The 15,000-nt window shown below is 41.5% G+C and overlaps 1 protein-coding gene across 1 annotated transcript in view; it reads right to left on the bottom strand.

Annotated features, from left to right (window-relative positions):
* Window positions 1-12,869: 12,869 nt before the first annotated feature.
* Window positions 12,870-15,000, bottom strand: part of LOC143035729 (uncharacterized) — a 6,074-nt gene continuing 3,943 nt past the window's right edge. Inside the window, exons 2-4 of the mRNA XM_076202635.1 lie at window positions 14,586-14,767; window positions 13,803-14,375; window positions 12,870-13,529 (exon numbers count right to left, since the gene is read on the bottom strand). Of these exons, the coding sequence (XP_076058750.1) occupies window positions 12,870-13,529; window positions 13,803-14,375; window positions 14,586-14,767 (1,415 nt within the window). The remainder of the gene's footprint in view (window positions 13,530-13,802; window positions 14,376-14,585; window positions 14,768-15,000) is intronic.

The following is a 15,000-nucleotide window of genomic DNA, read 5'->3' as shown; positions in this document are numbered from 1 at the left end:
CCTGGCTACCTCTTTTTATAAAGGGGGGAGAAGCCTACGGCAGGAGGCGCTGAGTAGATGAGCCCGATGTCGTCTTCATCTTTGCCCTGTTTTGTACTTTGGGGACTCTCGGGGCCAGGTAACGAGCAGTCACTGTTGGGAATAGAAGAGCGCAGGATTCGAAGCCACAACTAAGCGAGTGGGGGGACCAACACGCTTCCGATTACGCCACCCAGCGGTAGAAGCATTTTAGTATATATAATAGATAGATTCATCATTCACTCCACACCTTCAAAAATTTATTTACTATTCAATTGATTCAAATATTCCAAACATGCTGTGGTAATTCCCTCCCATATCCGAGGTAATTTGGTCACACGGTATTCGGGTTTTCGGGCTTTGGGGTATCCGTATACGCGAGGTAAAACTATTCCCCCTCACCCCCATGTCTCCACTCCACCACATTAGTGCTAAAGTTTCAAATCCGAAGGAATAAAACTGGTATATTTGTATACAATGATTCAAATATATTATGTTCCGATAATGGCGTTTCATGTGATGACACTTCGGATCTAAGAGGGATTACTGTATATTTTTCTAATTAGATTTTACTTTATCTTGAAAATTAGACATAAAAGAGCACCTCTGGTATTGCGTTCTTTGACGCCCAATCTCCGACGCAAGGTGTCCCTCGGGTCAGTGTGCCATCCCCCCTGGCAGCAAGGTCGAGCGTCGTCGCAACAATATAAGTCAGTTTGGGCCGAAACTTTGGCACAGAAACTCACCGATTCCTCCACAAGCAACATGATTCGCACTGTGAGTTCAAAACAGAATCGTCTCCCGGGCTTTGGGTGGTTGTAGAATTTGTTCCTAAATTGATATTAAGAAAGCTAAGCTCACTGAGGTCAAAACCGTCGAATCAAGTATCAAATGCAGCGTGGATGAATACTTTATAAAACAAGATCCTACTGATCTTGTCAAATATTTTCTCCACAATACTTTAAATAATAACCTCTATTTCCTCAGGTATTACTGGTCAGTACTGTGGCGACTGTGGTTCTGGGTCACCCAGCAGGAGGATCCCATGGTGGCTTCCATCCAACGCCTCATGCTGGAAGTGGAGCTTACACAGTACCACACGTTGATCCTGGAGCTCATATAGCACAACTTGAGGATGCGCTGGGTCGCGCAGCTCCTCAGTTTGGAGCTGGAATCCACTCAGCACAACCTGCTGTAGTTGGAGTTCATGCTACATCACATGATGGAGCTGGAATCCACGAGGCACCGATTGCTGGAGTTGGGGTTCCAGGTGACACCAATTATGGAGTCCCTGCACAAGCACTGCCTCATGGAGTCGATCCTCATGCAGCACCACACCAGTGGGTTGGCATCCATGCATCAGCACATCATCCTCAAGGCAGTGCCCATGCACCAGCACTATCTCATGCAGTCAGTGTCCATGCACCAGCACTACCTCATGTAGTCAGTGTCCATGCGCCAGCACCTCATCACGAAGTCAACGTCCCTGTAGCAGCACCGCCTCGTGCATTCAATGTCCATGCAGTGACATATCAAGGAGCTGGCGTCCATGGACCACCTCATCATGGAGCTGGCTCACCATCATACCAAATAGTGAGTAGATTTACATGACAAATATACACACATAAAAAACAAAAGCATATTCACACGAAAAGATGATGTTTTATATGAGTTCGTATTTTGTGGAAACGAAGACATTTTAGTGATGCTATTAAATTTTACCTACAAGAGATGGCATGTCTAATACCAGCATGCACATAAACTCAGGCATAAGAAACGGAGGGCATATTATTCTTCACGTATCTTGGGTCAAAGAACAACAATAACGCACTTTTGTTGCATATCACTAACTTCAACCTGTCACAGGTCCCGGCCAAGTACTCCTTCGAATACGCCGTCCAGGACGAGTACTCCGGCAACCACTTCGGCCACACCGAGTCCCGCGACGGTTACCTGACGGAGGGCTCCTACTTCGTCCACCTCCCCGACGGGAGGATCCAGACCGTCACCTACACGGCTGACGAGTCTGGTTACCACCCGACCGTCAATTACGAGGGCACTGCCGTCTACAATAGAGTCCCCGTCCACGATGCAGGTGTCCCGATCCACTCAGGCGCAGCCCCTGTACCCTACGGAGGTGGAGCCACGGTCCACCGACCCTCGACCACAGTCCCCGTCTCCCATGGCGTATTCCAGCCGCATCAATCCACAGTTACTGGCTCTCATGTTGGAGCTCCAGCTCACCTAGTCACAGTTCCCGTGTTCCACAACTCTGCATCATTGCACCGACCCACAGTTCCTGTCCCCCACGCTGGAGTACCAACCCACTCAGCCACAGTTCCAGTCCACAATACTGCAGCAGGCGCTCTCCAGTACGACGCGTCTCCAATCAATCATGGTGCACCTCCTGCCCACCACGACGTAATTCCAGCTCCCCATAGTGCAGCAGCTGCCACCCACCACGAGACAATCCCCATCCCACACGGCCCCATAGCACACACTTATGATCTTCCAGTTCACTTTTAGTCTGTCGCCAAATGACAGCGAATCATTGTTAGCATACTTTCGTTATTTTCTGAAATATACACATGATATTTTACTCAAGGGTTTTACTTGCACTCAACCACCAAACCTGGAGTCAAAGAAGAATATGAAAGAATGTGTCAAGTGAAAATAATCTTTTAAACAAGTAGACACATAAATAAGTAAATAAATAAAGAACACCAAGAAACTGGTCATATCTAGAGTTAATTAGAAGTATAAAAAGTCAAGTTAATACTTGGGAGGTTCGATAAACATGAGTAAATGAAGTAGTAGATAGGAAAACGTAGATGAATCAATGATAGAATAAACAGGTTACATAAATAGCTATGTTAATACAAAGGTAATTAGATAAATAAACATACATATGATGGGTTATAGCACCCATAATAATTAGGCACCCTCTGAAACTGATTTCGGCAACGTTGGTGTTTTGGTGTTTGTCTAAGGGCGCGTCCATACAAGTTGCCAACATGTGACAAACAAACCCGACAAAGTGAACCGGAGCACGAGTATTTCTTGCGACTCCTGCCACCGATTACACAGACGTGTAGCGGCGTCTGCATTCTACTTAGAGTATTCTTCCCTAGGGTGCAACCACGTAAGTCTCCAACATATGACAACCAGACAAAACGACGGGATATGGTGCAACGCGGCCCCTTTTCCTTTCCTCGTCCCTGTTAATAAGAGTCGGGACCTATCGCCCAGTCCTTTCTTTCGTCCAGTTTTCACCTGTTAGCTACTTGTGTGGACGCCCATAACTACATCCTTAGGCTTCGAACTATATCACATGAAACCGTCTCTCAGAGAATTTTGTCTCCTTTCCCTGACTACACAACTGTACTCGTTTCTACCACCATAATTCTTGATTAGATATAGTCCGATAGCATGAATCCTTTGGTTATTGTGGGGCCTATCAAATATAAAAACATTTGAACTATAATAGTTTCCGTTTCCTGTACAGCTTGTAACAAATCCTCATGAGTCTCTACACTTTACATGAAACACGTTGAAATACTGCAAAGGGATTTTCACAGTTGTTTCAGACGCCTGACACCAATCTAGTAACCATTCACTATATATATCTTAATTTATCATTATCTATACTGAAATTCAAAAACCATATGGATGCATCCGACGTCGACTAACATTAACCAAGGCTGTACGACTGTCTCCATCTTCCTTTAAGCCCTTCCTCCCCCCCCCCCTACATACACAGAGGGACGGATATTTCACATGTACTCTGCAGCGCAGATCAGTCGAGATGAAATCACTTCCCAACATCGGACAACAGTAGAAGCTCATTGCCATGTCAGCAACCATAGTGCCACCCCACAAATTTAGTCACGTGATGACGACGTGACTTGGCTAACTTATCCACATTACTATCTACTACCTACCTACTGGAAGCGGACCGATGCAAGATATCTTACTCTTGGCAAGAGGACGAGTTTCTTGGAGGAATCGCATCCCGAACAGACATCCAATCTCTTCTTCAAGAAAATATTGACCGTATCTTTGGGTCAACAAATTAAATTTAATAATTCTCCTGAGACCAAGTTGAAACCCAAAATTATTTTACAACCACTGATGTTGCAGGGAAACAGCACATTCCAAATGTCGATGGTATGGCCATATACATATACTGTCTAATAGACAAGAAGAAGAGGATATGAGGCAATGAAGTGGATAAGGTTACATCTAGTATCTAAATCAAGAGCATGATATTCTTTGAAGTAAATATATGGTAACAAAAATAACGAATGATTGGGTTGTGAATACCATGGCAAATGAAGCCATAACGGAAGTGATGTTAAGTGAGTTCCTTGGAGAGGTTAAGTGATTTGTCTTGGAGTAGAAATGGCTTATGGACAAGAAAGGAATCCAATTTTGATGACAGTTGAAGTTCACCATAATATCTTCTAACCATCCACTTGAGTCAACCTATTATGTTTGTTTAAAAAATGATTGCCAAGGAGCTGTGTATTCCTGCAGCGGTACCAGTCCCCCGTGAAATGGACCCAACAAGTGGCAGAACAAATGACGTTACATACCACCACCTACACCCGGTGGTGAGGCACCCTGGGGTCGGTACCTAGTCTCAGAAATAGACGGAATGGCTCTCAACCTTTCACAACTCCCCCAAATTTATTTACACAACATTTTCTTTTTATGTAAGGATTGTAACCTTTTTTGTGGTTGTGGATTACATAAGGTGGACTTAATGCGGGCGAGATAAACTCCAAAACGGAGTTTCTTCTATTTGTTAAAACGTGATCTCGTGGAGGGTACAAATGAAAAGATCGTAAATGTTTTAGAAAATATTTATGCGAAAGGTACTGCTATAATTGGACTACATAAAGATACAGAAAAAATCAAGATCGAGTAAGGAGTGTGGCAAGGTGATACAATTTAAACAAAATTATTTACAGCTTGTTTGAAAGATGTTTTCAAAAGATTGAGTTGGGAAAAGAAAGGTTTGAAGATTAATGACGAATATTTGAACCACTAAGATTTGCGGATGACATCATTCTTATTTCAGAAAGAGCAGAAGACTTGCAAGATATGCTGAGTGATTTAAACAAGGAAAGTGTCAAAGTAGGTTTAAAAATCAATAAAATTAAAACCAAAGTAATGTTCAACACGAAAGTTCAAAGTAAAGAGATTGTAATTGATGATGAGAGTCTTGAGGAAGTTGAAGAGTAGAATTATTTAGACCAGATGGTGAAAGTGACAAAAGATCATATAATAATGATGATGATAATGATAATAATAATATTAATAATGATAATAATAATAATAATAATAATAATAATAATAATAATAATAATAATAATAATAATAATAATAATAATAATAATAATAATAATAATAATAATAATAATAATAATAATAATAATAATAATAATAATAATAATAATAATGATAATGATAATAATAATAATAATAATAATAATAATAATAATAATAATAATAATAATAATAATAATAATAATAATAATAATAATAATAATAATAATAATAATATAATAATAATAATAATAATAATAATAATAATAATAATAATAATAATAATAATAATAATAATAATAATAATAATAATAATAATAATAATAATAATAATAATAATAATAATAATAATAATAATAATAATAATAATAATAATAATAATAATAATAATAATAATAATAATAATAATAATAATAATAATAATAATAATAATAATAATAATAATGATAATGATAATGATAATGATAATAATAATAATAATAATAATAATAATAATAATAATAATAATAATAATAATAATAATAATAATAATAATAATAATAATAATAATAATAATAATAATAATAATAATAATAATAATAATATTAATAATAATAATAATAATAATAATAATAATAATAATAATAATAATAATAATAATAATAATAATAATAATATAATAATAATAATAATAATAATAATAATATTAATAATAATGATAATAATAATAATAATAATAACAATAATAATAATAATAATAATAATAATAATAATAATAATAATAATAATAATAATAATAATAATAATAATAATAATAATAATAATAATAATAATAATAATAATAATAATAATAATAATAATAATAATAATAATAATAATAATAATAATGATAATGATAATGATAATAATAATAATAATGATAATGATAATGATAATGATAATAATAATAATAATAATAATAATAATAATAATAATAATAATAATAATAATAATAATAATAATAATAATAATAATAATAATAATAATAATAATAATAATAATAATAATAATAATAATAATAATAATAATAATAATAATAATAATAATAATAATAATAATAATAATAATAATAATAATAATAATAATAATAATAAAAAACGCATTACAATTGGTTGGAAAGTGTTTGGTAAGTATAATAAAATCCTGAGAGGCTCTCTACCTTTATGTTTGAAACGTAAAGTTTACAATAGATGCATTCTACCAGAAATAATCTACGGGTATGAGATTTGGAAACTAACGAAGGCAATGGAAACAAAACTAAGGACAGCACAGAGGAGAATGGAGAGATCAATGATGGGAATAACGCTGAGAGACTGATAGAGAGCAAGTTGGGTGAGAGAGCAGACTAGAGTGAAAGACATTGTGGAAGCAGTAGTAAAAGAGAGGAAGTGGAATTGGGCAGGTTGCCGTATATAATGTTGTGTTAGTTCGCAATTCTAGGCATTGGAATTAGTTCTACATATGGGGGTTAGTCATATGGTTGATGGCTATGGTTAGACATGGTATATATATGTTAACTTATGGGTAATATAATTGGGGCAGGTATAATAAAGCGGGTTCAATGGGTTTCTCTGGTGACATTAGGCATCTTCGCGTAGCGATATCTGTTGTCTTAGTCAGTGCTTAGTTAGTTGCTGTGGTAAGATGCCTTTGTTCTGGGAAAGCGAAGTCAGCAAGAGGGGAGTCCCGCTGAAGGGGCGTGCTCTGTCGCATGCGTGCTGATCACGTGCGTGGTAGGTGATGGTTAGTGATGGTTACAGGTTGACAGAGCATCAGTGCCTGCCTTCTCGCGTCTCTTACTAGCTGGCTATAGAGAAACAAACCCAGGTCCCCTCGCGCGCACTAAATACACAAAACTCATAACACATGCACACGCCTGTGTTCAGTACTACAAATACAAAATTCGTGACTACGTGAAATGCACCACTCTCGAATATGAGAAAATGCAAAGCAAACTCGACCTGAATATAACACACATCGAGATCCTTTAACAGAAGCACCCTAACAAGAAAGACTTTTTTTTTTCAATATTAATGATATATATATATATATATATATACATATATATATATATATATATATATGTATATATATATATATAAGTAAAACAGAATATTCCTATAATATACGAATATAAAAAATGCATAGTCATCCTTTTTTATGAAAGGAAGAGGCTATTGGCGTTACATCATCGTTCTTGAAGTCCGAAATCCTTAGTTTATGATATACAAGTATGAATTTCAATGATTTGCAGTTTCACCTTCCTCAACAGGTATATTTTTAATATATAACCTAACTCTATGCATGGGACGTTACAACACAAACACACAAACAAACACACACACACACACACACACACACACACACACACACACACACACACACACACACACACACACACACACACACACACACACACACACACACACACACACACACACACACACACACACTCTCTCTCTCTCTCTCTCTCTCTCTCTCTCTCTCGGTGGCGCGGTTGGTAGAGTATTGGATTGCCAACATGGTGGTGCTCGCAGTACCTGGTTCAAATCCTGCCCAGGGCCGAAATTATTTCGGTATCACTGCGCTTCGGGTCGTTACTCTGACTCTCGTGGGCGGGGAGTTGGGTGTGTGTGTATGTGTAAGGTCATAGCATTACCCATAGATCGGTCATACGAGCTCTGAGCTCTCTTCTGGGAGAGAAATAGCTGTCGATCACGAGTCCAACACGTGATCCAAAGACCAAGGTGAATACACACACACACACACACACACACACACACACACACACACACACACACACACACACACACACACACACACACACACACACACACACACACACACACACACATACACACAGTGTGTGTGTAGTTTTGTAAAATATGTTCTTATACATCAAGGTGAAATGGGAACATTGTGAAAAGAATAATTATCGAAATATCTACATCAAGTTTATAGTACTTTATGGAAGAAATCACAATTGTCTTTCTTATCATTGATAAGTTGATATTTTTATAGGTACTTCGAGTTTTTATTGAATGTTTAATTGGAAATCTGTAGTTATTCTTCAAACATTTACATGTAAAAGAATTATTCTAACTGTCCATGACAGGTTTTGATGACAAATTTTCACTCGAAACTCTATTTCTCTGATAATATATTACTTCACTTTGAAAATTAAACAGAGCAAGAGCACCTCTGGTGCTGCGTTTGTCGACGCCCACCCTCCGACAAAAGGTGTCCCTCGGGTCAGTGTGCCATCCCCCCTGGCAGCAAGGTCGAGCGTTGTCGCAGCAATATAAGTCAGTTTATGCCGAAGCTTTGGCACAGAAACTCACCGATTCCTCCACAAGCAACATGATTTGCACTGTGAGTTCAAAACACAATCGTCTCCCGGGCTTTGGGTGGTTGTAGAATTTGTACCTGAATGGATATTAAGAAACCTAAGCTCACTGAGATCAAAACCGTCGAATCAAGCATCAAATGCAGCGTGGATTAATACTTTATAAAACAAGATCCTACTGATCTTGTCAAATATTTTCCCCACAATACTTTAAATAATAACCTTCCTTTCCTCAGGTATTACTGATCAGTACTGTGGCGACTGTGGTTCTGGGTCACCCAGAAGGAGGATCCCATGGTGGCGTCCATCCAACGCCTCATGCTGGAGGTGGAGCTTACACAGAACCACACGTTGATCCTGGAGTTCACTTAGCACCACTTGAGGATGCACTGGGTCGCGCAGCTCCTCAATTTGGGGCTGGAATCCACTCAGCACAACCTGCTGTAGTTGGAGTTCATGCTACATCACATGATGGAGCTGTATTCCACGAGGCACCGATTGCTGGAGTTGGGGTTCCAGGTGACACCAATTATGGAGTCCCTGCAAGAGCACTGCCTCATGGAGTCGATCCTCATGCAGCACCACACCAGGGAGTTGGCATCCATGCATCAGCACCTCATCCTCAAGTCAGTGCCCATGCACCAGTACTATCTCATGCAGTCAGTGTCCATGCACCAGCACCTCATCACGAAGTCAACATCCCTGTAGCAGCACCGCCTCGTGCATTCAGTGTCCATGCAGTGCCACATCAAGGAGCTAGCGTCCATGGACCACCTCATCATGGAGCTGGCTCACCATCATACCAAATAGTGAGTAGATTTACATGATACACTTAAAAAACAAAAGCATGTTCACACGAAAAGAGCATGTTTTAGATGAGTTGGTATTTTGTGGAAACGAAGTCATTTTAGTGATGTTATTAGATTTTACATACAAGAGATGGCATGTCCAATACAAGCATGCACATAAACTCTGGCATAAGAAACGGAGGGCATATTATTCTTCACGTATCTTGGGTCAAAGAACAACAATAACGCACTTTTGTTACATATCACTAATTTCAAACTGTCTCAGGTCCCGGCCAAGTACTCCTTCGAATACGCCGTCCATGATGAGTACTCAGGCAACCACTTCGGCCACACCGAGTCTCGCGACGGTTACCTGACGCAGGGCTCCTACTTCGTCCACCTCCCCGACGGGAGGATCCAGACCGTCACCTACACGGCTGACGAGTCTGGTTACCACCCGACCGTCAATTACGAGGGCACCGCCGTCTACAATAGAGTCGCCGTCCACGATGCAGGTGTTCCGATCCACCCGGTCGCAGCCCCTGTACCCTACGGAGGTGGAGCCACGGTCCACCGACCCTCGACCACAGTCCCCGTCTCCCATGGCGTAGTCCAGCCGCATCAATCCACATTTACTGGCTCTCATGTTTAAGCTCCACCCCAACCTGCCACAGTTCCCGTGCCCCACAACCCTGCATCATTGCACCGACCCACAGTTCCTGTCCCCCACGCTGGAGTACCAGCCCACCCAGCCACAGTTCCTGTCCCCCACGCTGGAGTACCAGCCCACCCAGCCACAGTTCCCGTGTCCCACAACTCTGCATCATTGCACCGACCCACAGTTCCTGTCCCCCACGCTGGAGTACCAGCCCACCCAGCCACAGTTCCTGTCCCCCACGCTGGAGTACCAGCCCACCCAGCCACAGTTCCCGTGTCCCACAACTCTGCATCATTGCACCGACCCACAGTTCCTGTCCCCCACGCTGGAGCACCAGCCCACCCAGCCACAGTTCCAGTCCACAATACTGCAGCAGTCGCTCTCCAGTACGACGCGTCTCCAATCAGTCATGGTGCACATCCTGCCCACCACGACGTAGTTCCAGCTCCTTTTAGTGCAACAGCTGCCACCCACCACGAGACAATCCCCATTCCACATGGCCCTATAGCACCCGCTTATGATCTTCCAGTTCACTTTTAGTCTGTCGCCAAATGACAGCGAATCATTGTTAGCATACTTTCGTTATTTTCTGAAATATACACATAATGTTTTACTCGGGTTTTACTTGCACTCAGCCACCAAACCTGGAGTCAAAGAAAGATTTGCCAGAATGTGTCAAGTGAAAATTATCTTTCACACACACACACACACACACACACACACACACACACACACACACACACACACACACACACACACACACACACACACACACACACACACACACACACACACACACACACACACACACACACACACACACACACACACACACACACACACACACACACGCACACACACACACACGCACACACACACACACACACACAAACACACACACACACATACAAACTCACACACACACACACACACACACACACACACACACACACACACACACACACACACACACACACACACACACACACACACACACACACACACACACACACACACACACACACACACACACACACACACACACACACATATATATATATATATATATATATATATATATATATATATATATACATACATATGGCCATCCCATCGACAGTTGTAATGTGCTGTTTCCTTGTAACATCGGTGGTTGTGTCGTAATCTTGGATTTCAACTTGCTCTCAGAAGAGTTATGAAATTTTATTTGTTGACCCCGAGATACGGTCAACATTTTCTTGAAGAAGAGATTGGAGGTCCGTTGGAGATGCGATTCCCCCAGGACACTCGTCCTCTTGCCAAGAGTAAGATATCTTATATCGGTCCGCTTTCAGTAGGTAGGTAGTAGATAGTAATGTGGATGAGTTAGCCAAATCACGAGGTCATCCCGTGACTGGATTTGTGGGATGGCACCGAGGCTGTTGACATGGCAATGAGCTTCCACTCTTGTCCGATGTTGGGAAGTGATTTCATCTCAACTGATCTGCGCTGAAGAGTATATGTGAAATTGAAATATCCGTCCGATTGTGTGTGCGGGGAAGGGGTGGGGAGGGCATAAAGGAAGATGGCGACAGTCGTACATCCTTCGTCAATGTTAGTTGATGTCGGATGCATCCATATGGTTTTTGAATTTCAGTATAGATAATGATAGTGAAGAGTTACTAAATTAGCGCCAAACGTCTGAAACAACTGTGAAAATTCCCTTGCAGTATTTTAACATGTTTCCTGTAAAGGGTGGAGACTCAGGGATTTGATATAAGCTGTAAAGGAAACAAAATCTACTATAGTTCAAAATGTTCTTATATTTGATAGATCCTACAACACACAAAGGATTCATGCTATCATAGTACATCTAATCAAAAACTATGTTTGTGGAAACGAGTGCAGATGTGTAGTCAGGGAGTGGAAACAAATTTCTCTGAGAGACGATTTCATGTAATATAGTTCGAGGCCTAAGGATGCAGTTATGGGCGTCCACACAAGTAGCTAACAGGTGAAAACTGGACAAAAGGAAGGACCGGGCGATAGGTCCTGTCGCTGATCAATAGAGACGAGTGAAGGGAAAGAGGCTGCGTTGTACCATATTCCGTCGTTTCGTCTGGTTGTCACATGTTGGAGATTTACGTGGGTGCACCCTAGGGAAGAACACTCTAAGTAGAATGCAGATGCCGCTACTCGTCTGTGTTATCGGTGGCAGGAGTCGCAAGAAATACTCGCGCTCCGGCTCATTTTGTCGGGTTTGTTTGGCACATGTTGGTGCCATGTGTGGACGCGCCAAACACCAAAACCCCAAGGGTGCCGAAATCAGTTTCAGAGGGTGCCTAATTATTATAGGTTCTATAACCCATCATATGTATGTTTATTTATCTAATTACGTTTGTATCAATCTAGCAATTTATGGAACCTGTTTATTCTATCATTGATTCATCTACGTTTTCCTATCTACTACTTCATCTACTTATGCTTATCGAACCGCCCAAGTATTAACTTAATTTTTTATACCTCTAATTAACTCTAAATATGACAAGTTTCTTGGCGTTCTCTATTTATTTATATGTCTACTGTTTACTTGACACATTCTGTCAAATTATTCTTTGACTCCAGGTTTGGTGGCTGAGTGCAAGTAAAACCCTTGAGTAAAATATCATGTGTATATTTCAGAAAATAACAAAAGTATGCTAACAATAATTCGCTGTCATTTGTCAACAGACTAAAAGTGAACTGGAAGATCATAAGCGGGTGTTAGGGGGCCGTGTGGGATGGGGATTGTCTCGTGGTGGGTGGCAGCTGTTGCACTATGGGGAGCTGGAACTACGTCGTGGTGGGCAGGAGGTGCACCATGACTGATTGGAGACCCGTCGTACTGGCGAGCGACCGCTGCAGTGTTGTGGACTGGAACTGTGGCTTGGTGGGCTGGTGCTCCAGCGTGGGTGACAGGAACTGTGAGTCGGTGCAATGATGCAGAGTTGTGGGACACGGGAACTGTGACTGGGTGGGGTGGAGCGCCAACATTAGATCCAGAAACTATGGATTGATGCGGCTGGACTGCGCCATGGGAGAAGGGGACTGTGGTCGAGGGTCGGTGGACCGCGGCTCCACCTCCGTAGGGTACAGGGGCTGCACCCGGATGGATCGGGACACCTGCGTCGTGAACGGGGACTCTATTGTAGACGGCGTTGCCCTCGTAATTGACGGTCGGGTGGTAACCAGACTCGTCAGCCGTGTAGGTGACGGTCTGGATCCTCCCGTCGGGGAGGTGGACGAAGTAGGAGCCCTCCGTCAGGTAACCGTCGCGGGACTCGGTGTGGCCGAAATGGTTGCCGGAGTACTCGTCCTGGACGGCGTATTCGAAGGAGTACTTGGCCGGGACCTGTGACAGTTTGAAGTTAGAGATATGCAACAAAAGTGCGTTATTGTTGTTCTTTGACCCAAGGTACGTGAAGAATAATGTGTCCTTCGTTTCTTATGCCTGAGTTTATGTGCATGCTTGTATTGGACATACCATTTCTTGTAGGTAAAATCTAATAGCATCACTAAAATGACTTCGTTTCCACAAAATACCAACTCATCTAAAACATGTTCTTTTCATGTGAATATGCTTTTGTTTTTGAAGTGTGTATATTTGTCATGTAAATCTACTCACTATTTGGTATGATGGCGAGCCATCTCCGTGAGAAGATGGTCCATGGACGCCAGCTCCTTGATGTGGCACTGCATGGACACTGAATGCACGAGGCGGTGCTGCTACAGGGACGTTGACTTCGTGATGAGGTGCTGGTGCATGGACACTGGCTGCATGAGGTAGTGCTGGTGCATGGAAACTGACTTGAGGATGAGGTACTGATGCATGGACGCCAACCCACTGGTGTGGTGCTGCATGAGGATCGACTCCATGAGGCAGTGCTTGTGCAGGGACTCCATAATTGGTGTCACCTGGAACCCCAACTCCAGCAATCGGTGCCTCGTGGAATACAGCTCCATCATGTGATGTAGCATGAACTCCAACTACAGCAGGTTGTGCTGAGTGGATTCCAGCTCCAAACTGAGGAGCTGCGCGACCCAGCACATCCTCAAGTGGTGCTAAGTGAACTCCAGGATCAATGTGTGGTACTGTGTAAGCTCCACCTCCAGCATGAGGCGTTGGATGGACGTCACCATGGGATCCTCCTTCTGGATAACCCAGAATCACAGTCGCCACAGTACTGACCAGTAATACCTGAGGAAAGAAAGGTTATTATTTAAAGTATTGTGGAGAAAATATTTGACAAGATCAGTAGGATCTTGTTTTATAAAATATTCATCCACGCTGCATTTGATACTTGATTCGACGGTTTTGACCTCAGTGAGCTTAGCTTTCTTAATATCCATTTAGGAACAATTTCTATAACCACCCAAAGCCCGGGAGACGATACTGTTTTGAACTCACAGTGCGAATCATGTTGCTTGTGGAGGAATCGGTGAGTGTCTGTGGCAAAACTTCGGCCCAAACTGACTTATATTGCTGCGACGACGCTCGACCTTGCTGCCAGGGGGGATGGCACACTGACCCGAGGGACACCTTGCGCCGGAGAGAGAATGTCGAAAAACGCAGCACCAGAGGTGCTCTTGCTTTGTTTAAATTTCAAATTGATGTAATATATTGTCAGAGATATACAGTTTTGAGTATTTCTAATTGCTTTACGCAAATTTGTTATCAAAACCTTTCATGGACAGTTAGAATAATTTTCTTACATGTAAATGTCTGAATAATAACTACAGATTTCCTATTAAACATTCAATAAGTACTTGAAGTACCTATAAAAAATTACCAACTTGTCAACGATAAGAAAGACAATTGTGAT

Source organism: Oratosquilla oratoria, chromosome 2 (assembly GCF_046742065.1).
Source record: "Oratosquilla oratoria isolate Oo_2021 chromosome 2, ASM4674206v1, whole genome shotgun sequence".
Lineage (NCBI taxonomy): Eukaryota > Metazoa > Arthropoda > Malacostraca > Stomatopoda > Squillidae > Oratosquilla > Oratosquilla oratoria.
This window is presented reverse-complemented; position numbering and strand designations above follow the sequence as displayed.